The 16,527-nt window shown below is 42.0% G+C and overlaps 1 protein-coding gene across 1 annotated transcript in view; it reads left to right on the top strand.

The window, feature by feature from the left end:
* Positions 1-16,527, top strand: part of TMEM232 (transmembrane protein 232) — a 142,159-nt gene that overhangs the window by 72,180 nt on the left and 53,452 nt on the right. The window contains exon 11 of the mRNA XM_077818018.1: positions 12,329-12,507. Coding sequence (XP_077674144.1) covers positions 12,329-12,507 — 179 coding nt within the window. The remainder of the gene's footprint in view (positions 1-12,328; positions 12,508-16,527) is intronic.

The following is a 16,527-nucleotide window of genomic DNA, read 5'->3' as shown; positions in this document are numbered from 1 at the left end:
TGGCTTACAGTGGGACTGAGATACTGGGCCTGTCAAGGTTCCCAACACTGGGAACAATGTCTGTCTTACCACTTTGTCGAAAAGCTGAGCCTTCACATTCTTCCTGAGCTGGCACGGAGCAACATTATCTGGATTTGAACACCGTTTGGTAGCTCACAAAATAACTGAAGATGACAGGTCTCCCATCCATCATCACTGTCTCATCAATCATAGCAACACTTGCAGAGCTCTCATGAAGTGGTTATTAAACTCTAGCTTTGAGAGCTTGTCCTCTGCATTTACACCAGGATCGCTACATAGAGACTCCTGAAAGGCTAAAATCATGATCAAGGGAAGATAAAAATCAAAGAAAAGTGTCACATTGATTTCTGAAAGTAAAAGAGTAGACCTTTTGGAAAGTTATACATTCCTACCTCTTTTTTATCCCCAAGAGAATCTATCACTGTGGAATAAGCATGCTAAAATCAAATCTAATTTTTTTTTTGGACACTATTAACTGAGAACATTGTAATTGGGTTTTTTCTTCTCGTTATAAAATGTGTTTGCACTTTTAGGAAATTAAGACAGAATATAAAGATTTATCTTAAGTCAGTGTAAATCTTCAAAACATGCTACTATGTTCCTTCACCACAGAAGACAGATCCTCAGGAAGAGATACAAACAGCAGCAGTGAGAAAAAGGCAAGCTAAAAACACTGTCACCTTGTGGTAATACACATAACATAGCCCTAGAACAGTTATGTCTCGATGATACAGAAACCTATTACTGCATATACAGCCTCCTTGTATTTTAATAGACACATTACATATACAGGACTATTGACCCACTTGATCTCTCCCCTAGTTAAAATTTTCCAACTTGGTGTGGCCAACTGTGGTATGGCCTTCCAGGACCCTGCCAACAATCTCAAGCAATAGGACTATACACCTATTCAACCTAGAGAGAGTCGTCCCAAGGGGAGATGCATATAGTAATCTCAATAGATGTGGAAATAAAACCCATTATCATAGAATCATAGAATATCAGGGTTGGAAGGGATCTCAGGAGGTCATCTAGTCCAACCCCCTGCTCAAAGCAGGACCAATCCCCAACTAAATCATCCCAGCCAGGGCTTTGACAAGCCTGACCTTGAAAACCTCTAAGGAAGGAGATTCCACCACCTCCCTGGGTAACCCATTCCAGTGCTTCACCACCCTCCTAGTGAAAAAGTTTTTCCTAATATCCAACCTAAACCTCCCCCACTGCAACTTGAGACCATTACTCCTTGTTCTGTCATCTGGTACCACTGAGAACAGTCTAGATCCATCCTCTTTGAAACCCCCCTTCAGATAGTTGAAAGCAGCTATCAAATCCCCCTCATTCTTCTCTTCCACAGACTAAACAATCCCAGTTCCCTCAGCCTCTCCTCATAAGTCATGTGCTTCAGCCCCCTAATCATTTTTGTTGCCCTCCACTGGATGCTTTCCAATTTTTCCACATCCTTCTTGTAGTGTGGGGCCCTAAACTGGACACAGTACTCCAGATGAGGCCTCACCAATGTCAAATAGAAGGGAATGATCACATCCCTCGATCTGCTGGCAATGCCCCTACTTATACAACCCAAAATGCCGTTAGCCTTCTTGGCAACAAGAACACACTCTTGACTCATATTCAGCTTCTCGTCCACTCTAACCCCTAGGTCCTTTTCTGCAGAACTACTGCCTAGCCATTTGGTCCCTAGTCTGTAGCTGTGCATAGGATTCTTCTGTCCTAAGTGCAGGACTCTGCACTTGTCCTTGTTGAACCTCATCAGATTTCTTTTGGCCCAATCCTCTAATTTGTCTAGGTCCCTCTGTATTCTATCCCTACCGTCCAACGTATCTACCACTCCTCCCAGTTTAGTGTCATCTGCAAACTTGCTGAGGGTGCAGTCCATGCTATCCTCCAGATCGTTAATGAAGATATTGAAAAAAAAACGGCCCCAGGGCTGACCCTTGGGGCACTCCGCTTGATACCGGCTGCCAACTAGACATGGAGCCATTGATCGCTACCCGTTGAGCCCAATGATCTAGCCAGCTTTCTATACACTTTACAGTCCATTCGTCCAGTCCATACTTCTTTAACTTGCTGGCTAGAGTACTGTGGGAGACCATATCAAAAGCTTTGCTAAAGTCAAGGAATAACACATCTACTGCTTTCCCTTCATCCACAGAGTCAGTTATCTTGTCACAGAAGGTGATTAGATTGGTCAGGCATGACTTGCCCTTGGTGAATCCATGCTGACTGTTCCTGATCACTTTCCTCTCCTCTAAGTGCTGCAGAATTGATTCCTTGAGGACCTGCTCCATGATTTTTCCAGGGACTGAGGTGAGGCTGACTGGCCTGTAGTTCCCAGGATCCTCCTTATAAATACCTATAAGGCAGTGATTCTCAACCTTTTTCATACTATGACCCCATGCTGTAACAGAAAAAAAATTCAGTAGAGCTCCTCCCATAAATTTCTCTCTCATCTCACCAATCAGAAAATGAGGGTGATAGGAACTCTCTGTGATTTAAGGCCAAATTCTGAAATCCTTTCTCACTTTTCATTTAAATCTTACTTGGACAAACTCCTATTCAGATCAGTGAGAAGTCTCTTTATGTATCCAATCCAGTATCCTGATGCTGCTGGGAAATCACACAACCGGTTACCATCAAGAAGGCAGCTCTGTTCTAGCCTAGTCCAATTCTCAGCTTGTGTAAGGTAAAGAAAGGGATGCCTCAACACATTAGTTTCACTACAGCAGCTCTCTCTTCATCACCTCACTTCTTCAAACCTTAGCTAGCCAGTTCTCTGCTAGATTATGCTGGGACTCTTTTCTTGTCTCCTCCTCCCTCCTGCTGGGGGGCTCTATTGCCATTCTGACAAAAGTGGTTTTTCCTGGTCCGCTTCCACACTATGCATTCAGTTGGCTCCTATATCTCACACTGCTCATGGCTTGGTGTCAATCCACTCTGTACAGGAAGGACCCACTCAGCGAGACTGCCAAGATGTCTAACAAAGATGGAGTTGGGTAGGCCCTGCTCCTTCTGGGTGTGTCTTTTTTCCATGTTCCCAGTGTGTTCCTTGGCCTCACTTTTGGCAGCCCCCTAGAAGATTTCATTGGAATAGCTAGCAATGCTTATGGCCAGAAGAGGTATTTTCCTAGTCTGTTGTTCTCAGATCAAGTGCTGACATGCTTATGGGCATCATTATCTATTCCAGCTAAGGTTTGCAGTCAGTCCAGCTGTATGTCATTTGTTTCAGTCAGCATATGGATGTTTTATAAATATTCACAACTGCTGATTGTGTGAGGACAGTTATATGAATACAGCCACAAATCCTGGACTTGAGTTCAACTGTCCAGTTATAAATATTCCTCTGAGCTAACTTGTCTTCCTGGCAAATCACAGGAGTCCACAAGTGAAGAAACAGAGACCATCCAAATCAAAGTATATAGGAAAAGAAACCAACAAGTGGGCCAACCCAATCACTTGTCTGCTCTTGACTGCTTGGCATGCTCGCCCCAACACAACAAGAATTTGTTTGGGGGTCAGATGGTGAAATATTTTGATTTGAAAATGGCAATTTCATGAGAATTTTTTAAACTTAAGAAGTACATAGTCTTGTATGAAATGTAGCTGCCTTAAAATCCCTGTGGCTGCATTTTTCTTTCATCAATGGTGTCAGAATTAAATAACAAATGTCTAGGAAAATATTGATCTGAGTGTTGCAACACTGAGTTTCACTGCCTATACCACAGCACTTTGCTATCTTTCCTGTACAGTTCAAACATTTGCTAAAACTATTAATCACTGTTGTATATAATTAGGTAGTGTCAGTACTCTCCTAGGTGCTTTACAGAAATGTGGGAAGACAAACTCCCTGCCCCAAGCGTTTACATTCTGAATATGCAATATATAATTGCAGGGTGGATAGGATGGGATTTAACAAAAACCTGTATTTAACTAGTCAAGCACAGAACATATCAGGTTAATTCCATGATTTAATATATATTTATTTATCTCTGCAGGGCGGAGTGGAGATTACAGGCCTTTTGATAATGTAAACTGTTGCCAAGTTTTTAAAAGTTGGGTGCCTAAAGTTAGGCTTCTAAATCCATACTTAAGTGCCTAAATAAGTGGCCTGATTTTTCAGATATGTTATTTTGAGGGTTTAGGTGCTGTTCCTCTATATAAAGAGTGCATTACATTGTAACTAACTCACCTAAGCTTCGCTCAGAGAGTAAATTCCTGAGCCAGGATAAAATCCACAGCTCCTGCTTCACTCCCTGTTGCCTTATTTCCTAGACCATTCCATTTTTCTCTAATTGCATATTAGGATTTTTTCCTATAATGTTTATGTAAAAATATCTCTAGAAAGTTTTTAAGTGACAAAGTTAACATCTGCTCAAGCTAGCACAGCTGCCTTTCAGGAAGGCATAGAGAAAAATCAACTGCCATTTTGCCTGTGCTCCATGCTATATCAGAAGGCAGCAGAATTTATAAACACTGATTAAGAGTTCAGCCTCTCATTTTCAGAGAGGTCAGTGTGTGGGAAAAATGTGTCTCATTTAAAATTTACTTGATACAGTAATTGTCTTGACTCTTGCATTAGAATTGCATTGGGGTGATACAGCTGTTGCTGAATTACCACTGACATTTTTGTCTTCAGTGCATGCTAAATTAACAATATGTTAAAAGACCAGAAAATGGAATAACCAGAAAACTCAGAATGGTTCTTTTCAGGTCCCTTAAATGGCTAATGATTCTTTCTTTCTTTCTGTCTGTCTGTCTGTCTGTCTTTCTTTCTTTCTTGGGACTTCTGTTGCTGGGGCTTTATACATTTTTGCCAGAGTAGTCACTTGGTTAGCTGTCAGAAGCAGATTTCCTTTCAATATATTTAAAGCAACATTTTTGAAAGCTGCCACTAGGTCATCCAAAGCAGAACAGAAGAGTGCCTTGTGATGCTGCAGGGGACTTGGATGAGTAGTTTTATAAGAGTCAGGTTTCTCAGCAAATGTCTAGACATGATTATTAGATTGCAGTCCACTTTTTATGACAGTTCTAACTTACTGCCATCTGTCTTTATAAGCAGAATTTTATATTTATATACATATATATATATATATATTTTTTGCACTGACTGTGTGCCATTTGGGTGCAATAAGTTCTCACAAATATTCTTCTTTGAGAAGACCGTAGCAGAGTTTAAATCAACAAGAAAAGAGCCACATGGCTCACTTGTTAAATCATCAATGGCTTTTAAAAAGGAATTGTGACTTGCTGGAGTATAGTTGGCTGAATGCTTTTATTATTTGTAATTTATCTTGTGGGTTTTAGAGCAAACCATATTCAGACTGATGATTCTTCTGTTGTGCTGGTACTATATTGTTCCTTGTTGAACAAAGATTTAGAGCTTGTAAAGAGAGATGGTTTGTGCAAAACACTTATCTTTTATGAAAGTGAGATATATTGATATTGAATGCTACATAATGGATACATTTTCACCATTGTATTTTGCTATTAATTATCATCTTTATGATAGCACCTACGGTCTGCACACACTCAGGAACACACTGCACACAGCCCCATGAGCTCATAATCTAAGCCTCCTATCATGTAAATTGTTCTGATCTGGGAGAGGAAGAAGACTTCTGTTCCTTGAATATCCCCGTTGACTTCAAGGTACATATTATATACTTTGACAAAAATGGTTAAATACACATCAGCTATACTCAGCAGCTCAAGCTATCCATTATTAGTTGGTCAAAGCTCTATTTCTGATTTAATACTGTTCAGCTAATGTATTATTCAACAGATATTGGTGAAATTAGACTAATATATTTACAAATATGTTTTCTGTGATTTTCTCCACCTCTGATGCTTGTAGCTAAATCTATTTATTTATACAGCAATCATACTCAAAAAGTTCCTTCCACTATCAGGGATATTTCTGCTTTCAATTGATTTCCCATCTAAGAACTGGAATGTCTCTGAAAGCAGCAGAATTTCCAAATGAAGGAAACTTAACTTCAACTGCTGTAATTGTGTGTGTGCATACCATTTGTATGTGTGCAGTGTATATGTGCAATTTGAATTCCCAGAGAAAAGTCAATTGTAGTTAGCAAATTAATAATTGAAATGCCTGGACACTGAGAGCTAAGGTTAAACTTACCATAAAGTATATAAATCCACAGCTAATGTACCCAAACTACCAAACTTTGTCCCTTTGACAATCCCAACCTCTCATCTACCCTTCTTTTTTTCTTTTATAGCTGCTTTGTAAGATGTGATCATAGAATCATAGAATATCAGGGTTGGAAGGGACCCCAGAAGGTCATCTAGTCCAACCCCCTGCTCGAAGCAGGACCAATTCCCAGTTAAATCATCCCAGACAGGGCTTTGTCAAGCCTGACCTTAAAAACCTCTAAGGAAGGAGATTCTACCACCTCCCTAGGTAACGCATTCCAGTGTTTCACCACCCTCATAGTGAAAAAGTTTTTCCTAATATCCAATCTAAACCTCCCCCACTGCAACTTGAGACCATTACTCCTCGTTCTGTCATCTGCTACCATTGAGAACAGTCTAGAGCCATCCTCTTTGGAACCCCCTTTCAGGTAGTTGAAAGCAACTATCAAATCCCCCCTCATTCTTCTCTTCTGCAGACTAAACAATCCCAGCTCCCTCAGCCTCTCCTCATAAGTCATGTGTTCTAGACCCCTAATCATTTTTGTTGCCCTTTGCTGGACTCTCTCCAATTTATCCACATCCTTCTTGTAGTGTGGGGCCCAAAACTGGACACAGTACTCCAGATGAGGCCTCACCAATGTCGAATAGAGGGGAACGATCACATCCCTCGATCTGCTCGCTATGCCCCTACTTATACATCCCAAAATGCCATTGGCCTTCTTGGCAACAAGGGCACACTGCTGACTCAGATCCAGCTTCTCATCCACTGTCACCCCTAGGTCCTTTTCCGCAGAACTGCTGCCTAGGCATTCGCCCCTAGTCTGTAGCGGTGCATTGGATTCTTCCGTCCTAAGTGCAGGACCCTGCACTTATCCTTATTGAACCTCATCAGATTTCCCCTGGCCCAATCCTCCAATTTGTCTAGGTCCTTCTGTATCCTATCCCTCCCCTCCAGCGTATCTACCAGTCCTCCCAGTTTAGTATCATCCGCAAATTTGCTGAGAGTGCAATCTACACCATCCTCCAGATCATTTATGAAGATATTGAACAAAACCGGCCCCAGGACCGACCCCTGGGGCACTCCACTTGACACCGGCTGCCAACTAGACATGGAGCCATTGATCACTACCCGTTGAGCCTGACAATCTAGCCAGCTTTCTACCCACCTTATAGTGCATTCATCCAGCCCATACTTCCTTAACTTGCTGACAAAAATACTGTGGGAGACCGTGTCAAAAGCTTTGCTAAAGTCAAGAAACAATACATCCACTGCTTTCCCTTCATCCACAGAACCAGTAATCTCATCATAAAAGGCGATTAGATTAGTCAGGCATGACCTTCCCTTGGTGAATCCATGCTGGCTGTTCCTGATCACTTTCCTCTCATGCAAGTGCTTCAGGATTGATTCTTTGAGGACCTGCTCCATGATTTTTCCAGGGACTGAGGTGAGGCTGACTGGCCTGTAGTTCCCAGGATCCTCCTTCTTCCCTTTTTTAAAGATTGGCACTACATTAGCCTTTTTCCAGTCATCCGGGACTTCCCCCGTTCGCCATGAGTTTTCAAAGATAATGGCCAATGGCTCTGCAATCACAGCCGCCAATTCCTTCAGCACTCTCGGATGCAACTCGTCCGGCCCCATGGACTTGTGCACGTCCAGCTTTTCTAAATAGTCCCTAACCACCTCTATCTCCACAGAGGGTTGGCCATCTCTTCCCCATTTTGTGATGCCCAGCGCAGCAGTCTGGGAGCTGACCTTGTTAGTGAAGACAGAGGCAAAAAAAGCATTGAGTACATTAGCTTTTTCCACATCCTTTGTCACTAGGTTGCCTCCCTCATTCAGTAAGGGGCCCACACTTTCCTTGGCTTTCTTCTTGTTGCCAACATACCTGAAGAAACCCTTCTTGTTACTCTTGACATCTCTCGCTAGCTGCAGCTCCAGGTGCGATTTGGCCCTCCTGATATCATTCCTACATGCCCAAGCAATATTTTTATACTCTTCCCTGGTCATATGTCCAACCTTCCACTTCTTGTAAGCTTCTTTTTTATGTTTAAGATCCGCTAGGATTTCACCGTTAAGCCAAGCTGGTCGCCTGCCATATTTACTATTCTTTCGACTCATCGGGATGGTTTGTCCCTGTAACCTCAACAGGGATTCCTTGAAATACAGCCAGCTCTCCTGGACTCCTGGACATCCGTTCCCTGAGGGAGTCGAAGTCTGCTTTCCTGAAGTCCAGGGTCCGTATCCTGCTGCTTACCTTTCTTCCCTGTGTCAGGATCCTGAACTCAACCAACTCATGGTCACTGCCTCCCAGATTCCCATCCACTTTTGCTTCCCCCACTAATTCTACCCGGTTTGTGAGCAGCAGGTCAAGAAAAGCGCCCCCCCTAGTTGGCTCCTCTACCACTTGCACCAGGAAATTGTCCCCTACGCTTTCCAAAAACTTCCTGGATTGTCTGTGCACTGCTGTATTGCTCTCCCAGCAGATATCAGGAAAATTAAAGTCACCCATGAGAATCAGGGCATGCGATCTAGCAGCTTCTGTGAGCTGCCGGAAGAAAGCCTCATCTACCTCATCCCCCTGGTCCGGTGGTCTATAGCAGACTCCCACCACTACATCACTCTTGTTGCACACACTTCTAAACTTAATCCAGAGACACTCAGGTTTTTCTACAGTTTCGTACCGGAGCTCTGAGCAGTCATACTGCTCCCTTACATACAGTGCTACTCCCCCACCTTTTTTGCCCTGCCTGTCCTTCCTGAACAGTTTATAACCATCCATGACAGTACTCCAGTCATGTGAGTTATCCCACCAAGTCTCTGTTATTCCAATCACGTCATAGTTCCTTGACATCACCAGGACCTCCAGTTCTCCCTGTTTGTTTCCAAGGCTTTGTGCATTCGTATATAAGCACTTGAGATAACCTGTTGATCGCCCCTCATTCCCAGTATGAGGCAGGAGCCCTCCCCTCACAGACATTCCTGCCTGTGCTTCCTCCCGGTATCCCGCTTTCCCACTTACCTCAGGGCTTTGGTCTCCTTTCCCCGGTGAACCTAGTTTAAAGCCCTCCTCACTAGGTTAGCCAGCCTGCTGGCAAAGATGCTCTTCCCTCTCTTCGTAAGATGGAGCCCGTCTCTGCCCAGCACTCCTCCTTCATGGAACACCATCCCATGGTCAAAGAATCCAAAGCCTTCTCTCCGACACCACCTGCGTAGCCATTCATTGACTTCGACGATTCGACGGTCCCTACTCAGGCCTTTTCCTTCCACGGGAAGGATGGACGAGAACACCACTTGTGCCTCCAACTCCTTTATCCTTCTTCCCAGAGCCACGTAGTCCGCAGTGATCCGCTCGAGGTCATTCTTGGCAGTATCATTGGTGCCCACGTGGAGAAGCAGGAAGGGGTAGCGATCCGAGGGCTTGATGAGTCTCGGCAGTCTCTCCGTCACATCGCGAATCCTAGCCCCTGGCAAGCAGCAGACTTCTCGGTTTTCCCGGTCAGGGCGGCAGATAGATGACTCAGTCCCCCGGAGGAGAGAGTCCCCGACCACCACCACCCGCCTTCTCCTCTTGGGATTGGTGGTCGTGGAACCCCCAACCTCAGGACATCGCATCTCATGCCTTCCAACCAGCGGAGTCTCCTTCTGTTTTCTCGCCCCAGACATATCATCTGGTCCACTCTCCGCAACGGTACCTGTGGAGAGAACATGAAAGTAGTTATGTTGGATCACATCCAAAAGCTACAGTTTATATTCTCATGGAGTATCCTCCATCAATTTTGAGAGAACTACCAAGTAGTCCACTGGCTCCCATTCATTTCAGGATTCCATTTACAAATTTACCTCCTTAATTTTAAAACCTTCCATGGAGTTGATTCAGCCTCTTCATGGACCTTTTTGTTCTCAAATCCCTGCTCCACACCCTCTTTAAATCTTGTACTTGACCTGTCTGTTCCTTCATGCAATCTGCCCACTATGGGCAGGGGAGGCTTTGCTGCAATTCCTGTAATCTGGAACAACCTTCCTGTAGCTCTCTGCTCATACTAGTATTCTCTCTGGTTGAAAATCTTTTGTAAACACGCACGCTGCCTCTTCCTTTGCCTAAATTTCTTAATTTCTCTCATGCCCCTGTGTTCATTTATTAATTTTAACATAGTTACAAGGTGTAAAGCCTTTTGGGATAGTTTGTATGAAAGACCCTCTACAAAACAAAATTGGATTGTATATACGTCCTGCATGGTGTCATTTATTTTTTCTTATAGTTTGCATGATCTCTTTCTCATCTAATTAATTTTCCAGTGTTTGTTTTGTGTTCTCTTCCTATAATTATCAGTCACACCATGATTTTTGGTTCTCTGTATACCTTGTATTTGCTTTAGTGCAATATTATTTACACATTCACCTTATAATTCATGGTTGAAAGAACAGATTCAGTGAATACTTTCTTTACAAGGCACTGGCTACTAAGTGTCCTCTATAGCTTTGGTTTCAGATCCACTTTTGAAGGTCTTCAGTGCAACTACTTAAAGTCTTACTGGACTTAAGTAATTCAGACAAAATGGATTTGTGTCTCCTCACTGTTTTTGAAGTACATTCGTTGTACTTCAGCCTCTGACGCTTTGTGCTTGAGGTCTCTGGGCCAAGTTCTGCTCTTAGTTACACTGACTCACTGTTTTGTGCCTGTTATCCATGCTGACTTATCAGTTATCCAGAATCTTGTTAATCAGGTTCATACCATTTGTGCTAGTTTTAAATTCTCTCAGGCTGACCTTCAAGCTTCAGATCTCCATGATGGTAACAACTTGGGTAACAGAGTTGTCCCCTAGAAATCAATAATTCTCAAATTGCAAACAACTCATCGCTTGCTTTTGGGACCTGTGCTTGACCACTAGTACACGTGAAGGGATATAATGCTCAAAACCAACGATTACCTTCAAAAACAGGAAATACAGTAGTGTTTTCTGGAACTGATCAATGATTTAATAATACCATTTGCGTATACATACATTCATTCACATAATTTTATGTTTTTTTGTGTTGTTAGACCTGAATGTTTTGGGGTCTAGTGTCCAAAAGATTCAGAATAATACTTTTATTTCCAATAGCTTTAAGCTATGCATATTTTATGTTTGTAAGATACAGCCTACAATAGTGTGGGTTTATTCCAGAGTTCATGCTACATTAATCTCAATTCTAACAAGGGCAACTAAATCTCTTATTTAATATTTATAAATCTGAATATTTTGTGCACAGTTCCCTTAAAAATACTCCAGTCCTCTTCTTCCTTAAATTCACTAGGAATACACAGTGGCACTGGCTTCTATAAAAAACTGTCTCCGATCTTGATACAGCAAGGTGCTCAGCACCATCTGCCAATTGCTAAGCCTTCTGAGCTCTTGTTGACTTCAAAGGGAATCAAACATGCTACTGAGCACCTTTCAGGAGGCACTCAGCAGACTGCAGGACCAGGCTGCTAGATAGCAAGTGAGCATTACCTCATTATTTGAAATTTCCCTTAGACTACTAACGGCGTGTAGGGGACATTATGAATGTGGAGGTAGTGTTATTTAAGACAACATGGGAAAGGTTTTCAGGGCAACCACTGTAATTTAACTTGTTTGGTTCCTTTGACACTTTAAATACTTTTATGCTTATCTGAAGTCTTCTACCTTCTGTTCCGAACAGAAAAGGGAATGGCAGTATTTTTTCATAAGAGCTGAACAATAGTGCACTGAGATCAAATCATTTTGCAAGTCTGGAATACTGTAATGGAGACTTATTTCCATTAGTGGGCTTAGGCATCTTAACTTGATACTTAATCCCTCCCACTCCATTTCCCCCTCCTTTCCCAGACACCCCCCCGCACAGTTTTCTTAGTCAGACTCACATATGCCAACAAAATCTGTGATCTAAGAGATTTGATTATTCTGTTCCAAAATCAAGTATCCCCTGTAGGATGGCTGAATTCACTAAGCCAAGCTCTCTGCAACACTTCCCACAAAAACCTAAAGCATGCTTTTCTGTATTATATTAACTCTGCATTTAATAAAGGTTTTCTGTTTCTTTGTCTCTTCCTAAAATAGATTAATGTGATACCAAAATTGTTACATGTACCACATGCTAAAATATAATTATTTGCAGGTGAAAAACTATTCTGGGTTATTCGCTATGGTGTTGTTTACAATCTCATTGTGATGTGCAATGAACTCTGTGGGGATGTGAGTCGAGAAGGCTTAAGGAATGCAGTATGGAAAGCTTTACAGAAACAAAAGAACAATGAAAAGGATAGCCGAGTCCTGGAAGCCATAAGAGTAGCTGAGGTATGTATAAAATCTAGTAACTGGAATAGACCATCACTCCAGCTGGTCACCAGTGCATCATATTTTTAGAGTGAAAAAATGAGGGTACCTTTAATTAAAGGAGCAATCTCTGAGCCGTGACTGGTAGCAAATGCATAGGTTAGTGGTATTGGTCTCTGCAGCCTACTTTGATATTTGTCAAAATGTGGAGGTACTTTAATTTAAAATAGGTTTTAAAGGGTTACTGTTTAGGTAAAAACTGACTTATTTTAAGTTTGATACAGCAAAGAATATACTTTAGCTTCTAAATCCCTTAATATTTCGATTGTTTTTTTTATATCGCCTCCATGTTATTCAAACACACCAAAAATAGTGAATGAGTTTCTCTGTCTGGTTTTCTGGTCAGCAGTTAACTATTATTAGTGATCTTTACAGTCCTGCCAATATTGCTGGTGGCTGATGCCTAGGCAGGAATAAGACACTGCTATACTACCTTTTGCTCAGATGGAAACAAAAGACTAAAAAGAATCATTGTGTTTTCTAAGGTTCAGTCCAGCTCCCATGGCAATCAGTGTTAAAACTGCTATGGATCTCAACAGTGTGGGATTATTTATTCTGTGAACGACGTTATTGCCTAGAGTCCCCAGGTGAGATCAGGTCCCCATTGTGCTAGCTACTGTACAAACACAAAGTAAGAGGCAGTCCCTGCCTCAAAGAGTTTACACTTCAAGTAGACAAGAGAAACAAAGGGTGGGAGATAGGGTGTATTATCCCCATTTTACAGATGTGGAACATAGACTCCGAGATAAAATGACTTGCCCAAGATCACACAGGAGGGTCTGTGGGAGGGTGAGGAATTGAACCCAGGACGCTGAATCACAATCAAATGCTTTTATCACAAGACTGTACCTTTTAAAAAAAATCCCAAACATCAGTGCTCACTAGACAATACCTCTGAGTTGTGTAACATTTCAAGGGGCACCAGGCAGGGTTATCTCCTATAGACATCATTGTTAACTCTATCCACTGAGCCTTTGAAAGTAGTTCTTCAGAGTTAATGAAGGAAGGAAATCAGGGGACTTAACAGGGTGAACAAGGAGCAAAAAAATCTTCTAAATGCTGATGCTGATATTTTATTTAACTTAATGAAAACAGATGATTTCATTCTGTAACTTCTTAAACTGTCAGCTATATTTTGCTATATCTCAGAGCAGAACATTAAACTGGAAACAGTGTCTGTCAATATCTAGAGGGTCTAGTCTATCATATTTTATCCACAGAATAGAAGTAGGTAAAAGGATAACATCACTGGGACTTAAGAATTTGGCAATTATTTTTTCAAGTGTGCTTTAGAGGAATGTAGACTCCATTCTTCATAATATAGAAACAGAATTACAGAAGTGGGATAAGTTACAGTTAAGACAGGTAAGGAAGATAAATGTGTTGAAAATGGTGCCTGCAGAAAAGTTAAATTATGTATTAAATTCTCTGCCCAGTCCTATTATCTTAGGAAATTAGATAAGAATGTCTGATTTATTTAACTGTGATGAAAATAGGCCTAGGAGATTAAGTATTGAAATCTTTGATAGCCTAGAGAACACAAGGGGATTTGTCAGCTATTCACTAGATATTCTTGGACATTTGCCTTTGCCCAACATAATTAAGGCATATTGTTTACCTTTTCCTGCATAAGTGCATGTGGAGTGAGGGGGTGGGTGCGTGGGGGGCAGGGGAGGGAAGGAATGCTTAGACTAGCACTCCTTGAATGCAGGTGGTAGGTAGTTTCACACCCAGCAGCAACCCACAATGATAAGGAGCGTGATGAACTGGGCTTGAGGCATGGCCATGGCCCCTCCCACTTCACATGCATACTAGCATCTGGCAGCAGGTGCAAGGAGAGGATAGTGGTGTATGGGAGGGAATATATAATGTACCTTTTACTAGCAGGAATAAGGAACATTATCCAGCATGCTTCCCACAGTGTTCTGAGAGATCCTCTCAGCAAAAGCTACAGAGCACTTCCATTCAGCTGCTACAGGTACACCTACACACAGCACTCACCCTGGGATCAAGGCAACAGTATGTTCCTGAAGCTAACTAGCACCTCAGCACAAATAGAGATCAAAAAGGTAAATTTCCCTACTTCATTTTCAGCGAACCACATTACAAGATAATTGATAATGGCCTACTTGTATGTGTACAGAAGATCTCCTGTGGACCATGCTTAGAGGTGTGCACATGACAACCTTTGCCTAAAGGTGAATAATATAATCTTTATTAATTAAATTCAGGTATGGTGTGAGCAGGTGCGACTTCTATTGAAGTCAATGGGCAATGTTCATTCCTACACTAAATTTTTGTCCTTATAGGAAGAAAATAGTTCCTCTAGGAATAATATTTTCCAGCCTTGCCAGGAATCACAATAAGATTTGACAGGTTTCAGAGTAGCAGCCATGTTAGTCTTAGAGACTAAAAAATTTATTTGAGCATAAGCTTTCGTGAGCTACAGCTCACTTCATCGGATGCATTCAATCAAATCAATAGGATCAAATCAATAGGATTTGAGTTAGAAACTTTGAAAATGGAAACAATTCCCCCAAGTAATACATATACAAGTATAAATAGATATAGATTGTACTGTTGCAGTGAAATGAATTTACGTGTGTGCTTTAAGGTTATTGCAAAATAATGAAAAATTTAACTTGCTAAAACAAAGTAGCTGTTTGTAGCCCATTAAGAGCATGTTTTCCTAGACTTATGACCTCCACATCTTTAAGCAGATTACAGTAGCTGCTTTCCAGGTACTTTAGTTGCTTCCAGGATACAGTGGAATTGCTTTTCAGATTGTGGTAGATGCGCATTTGCCATTCAACCCCACATCATGAGAACTGCAAAATTGTCTACTACCACCAGTGCTAACAGGAAGGCAGCCACAAGCTCCTCTAAATAGATCAGTCACAGGCATTAAAACCAAATAGCGGATCAGCAAGAGGGGAAAGGAGAAGCAATCAGTTCACAACTTCCTATTACCAAAGGGTATATCTCTTGATTTAAAATAAGAACTCCCTGAACTTTCCTTCAATCCCCAAACCAACTCCAAACATCCTTTGGATTTCCAAACCATTTGATAAATACTCCTCACCCCTCCCCTCCCCTCAATCCCAACACAAGGCTTTCCCATTTCTTACATGTCCTCTCAGGAGCCTGCCATCTCCCCGAAATACACACACACAATGTCAGAGTCTTGGATTATGTAGCTTGTAAGCCCCTTTGCAGGGGCAGGTCAGGGGGCCTTGTTTTCTTACTCTCTGTAAAGTGCCTCACTCACTGCTGGCAAAATAAGTAATAATTCAGGGAGAAGGAAGAAGCCTGACTCACCATCCATCTTCCAGTCCCTTAGGAAGTGATCTGCCCAGTCTGCTCTCCCAGATCCACTGAGGGTCTTCTGCTGGGGGTGGGCTTGACCAACTGACCCCCCCACACACACACACACTGAGCAGCGGAATACAGTGGTTTTGCTGATACTTTCTTACAGTTTAAACAGTATGGTAGGATTAATGCCTCAGAGTGCACCATGGCATTGTGAAGTTCCCCAAGCTAACAGGGTTTCTTTGGCAAGGAAGGCAGGAGAGAGCTCTTGTACTGTGAATTTCATGCATTTTGAGCCATACATTCCATAGTCCTTTTAGACAGAGCACCAGACTAGGAGTCCAGAGAACCAGGTTCTCTTCCCAGCTCTACCACTGGCCTGATGGGTGATGTCACTTTTCTGTGCCTCAGTTTCCCTATCTAACAATAATTACAATTCTACTGACCTCTGTTGTAAAGCACTTTGCGATCTACTGATGAAAAGTGCTAGACATTGTTATTATTTAAAAGAAGCAGTTTAGCAGAATGCTGCTGAGTAGGTATAGGGTCCTGCTGTATTAGAAAAGGAGCAGGTTACTGGTAACACTCAGAAGCTAATACTGCACTGAATTAGTAGAAAGGAGACATGCCAGACTATTGTCTTAAGAGAATAGATACATTAGGAAAGAGAAC

The sequence above is a fragment of the Eretmochelys imbricata genome, chromosome 5, assembly GCF_965152235.1.
Source record: "Eretmochelys imbricata isolate rEreImb1 chromosome 5, rEreImb1.hap1, whole genome shotgun sequence".
In the NCBI taxonomy this organism is placed as follows: Eukaryota; Metazoa; Chordata; order Testudines; family Cheloniidae; genus Eretmochelys; species Eretmochelys imbricata.
The sequence above is the reverse complement of the archived record's forward strand: the minus strand, read 5'-3'. Positions and strand labels throughout refer to the sequence as shown.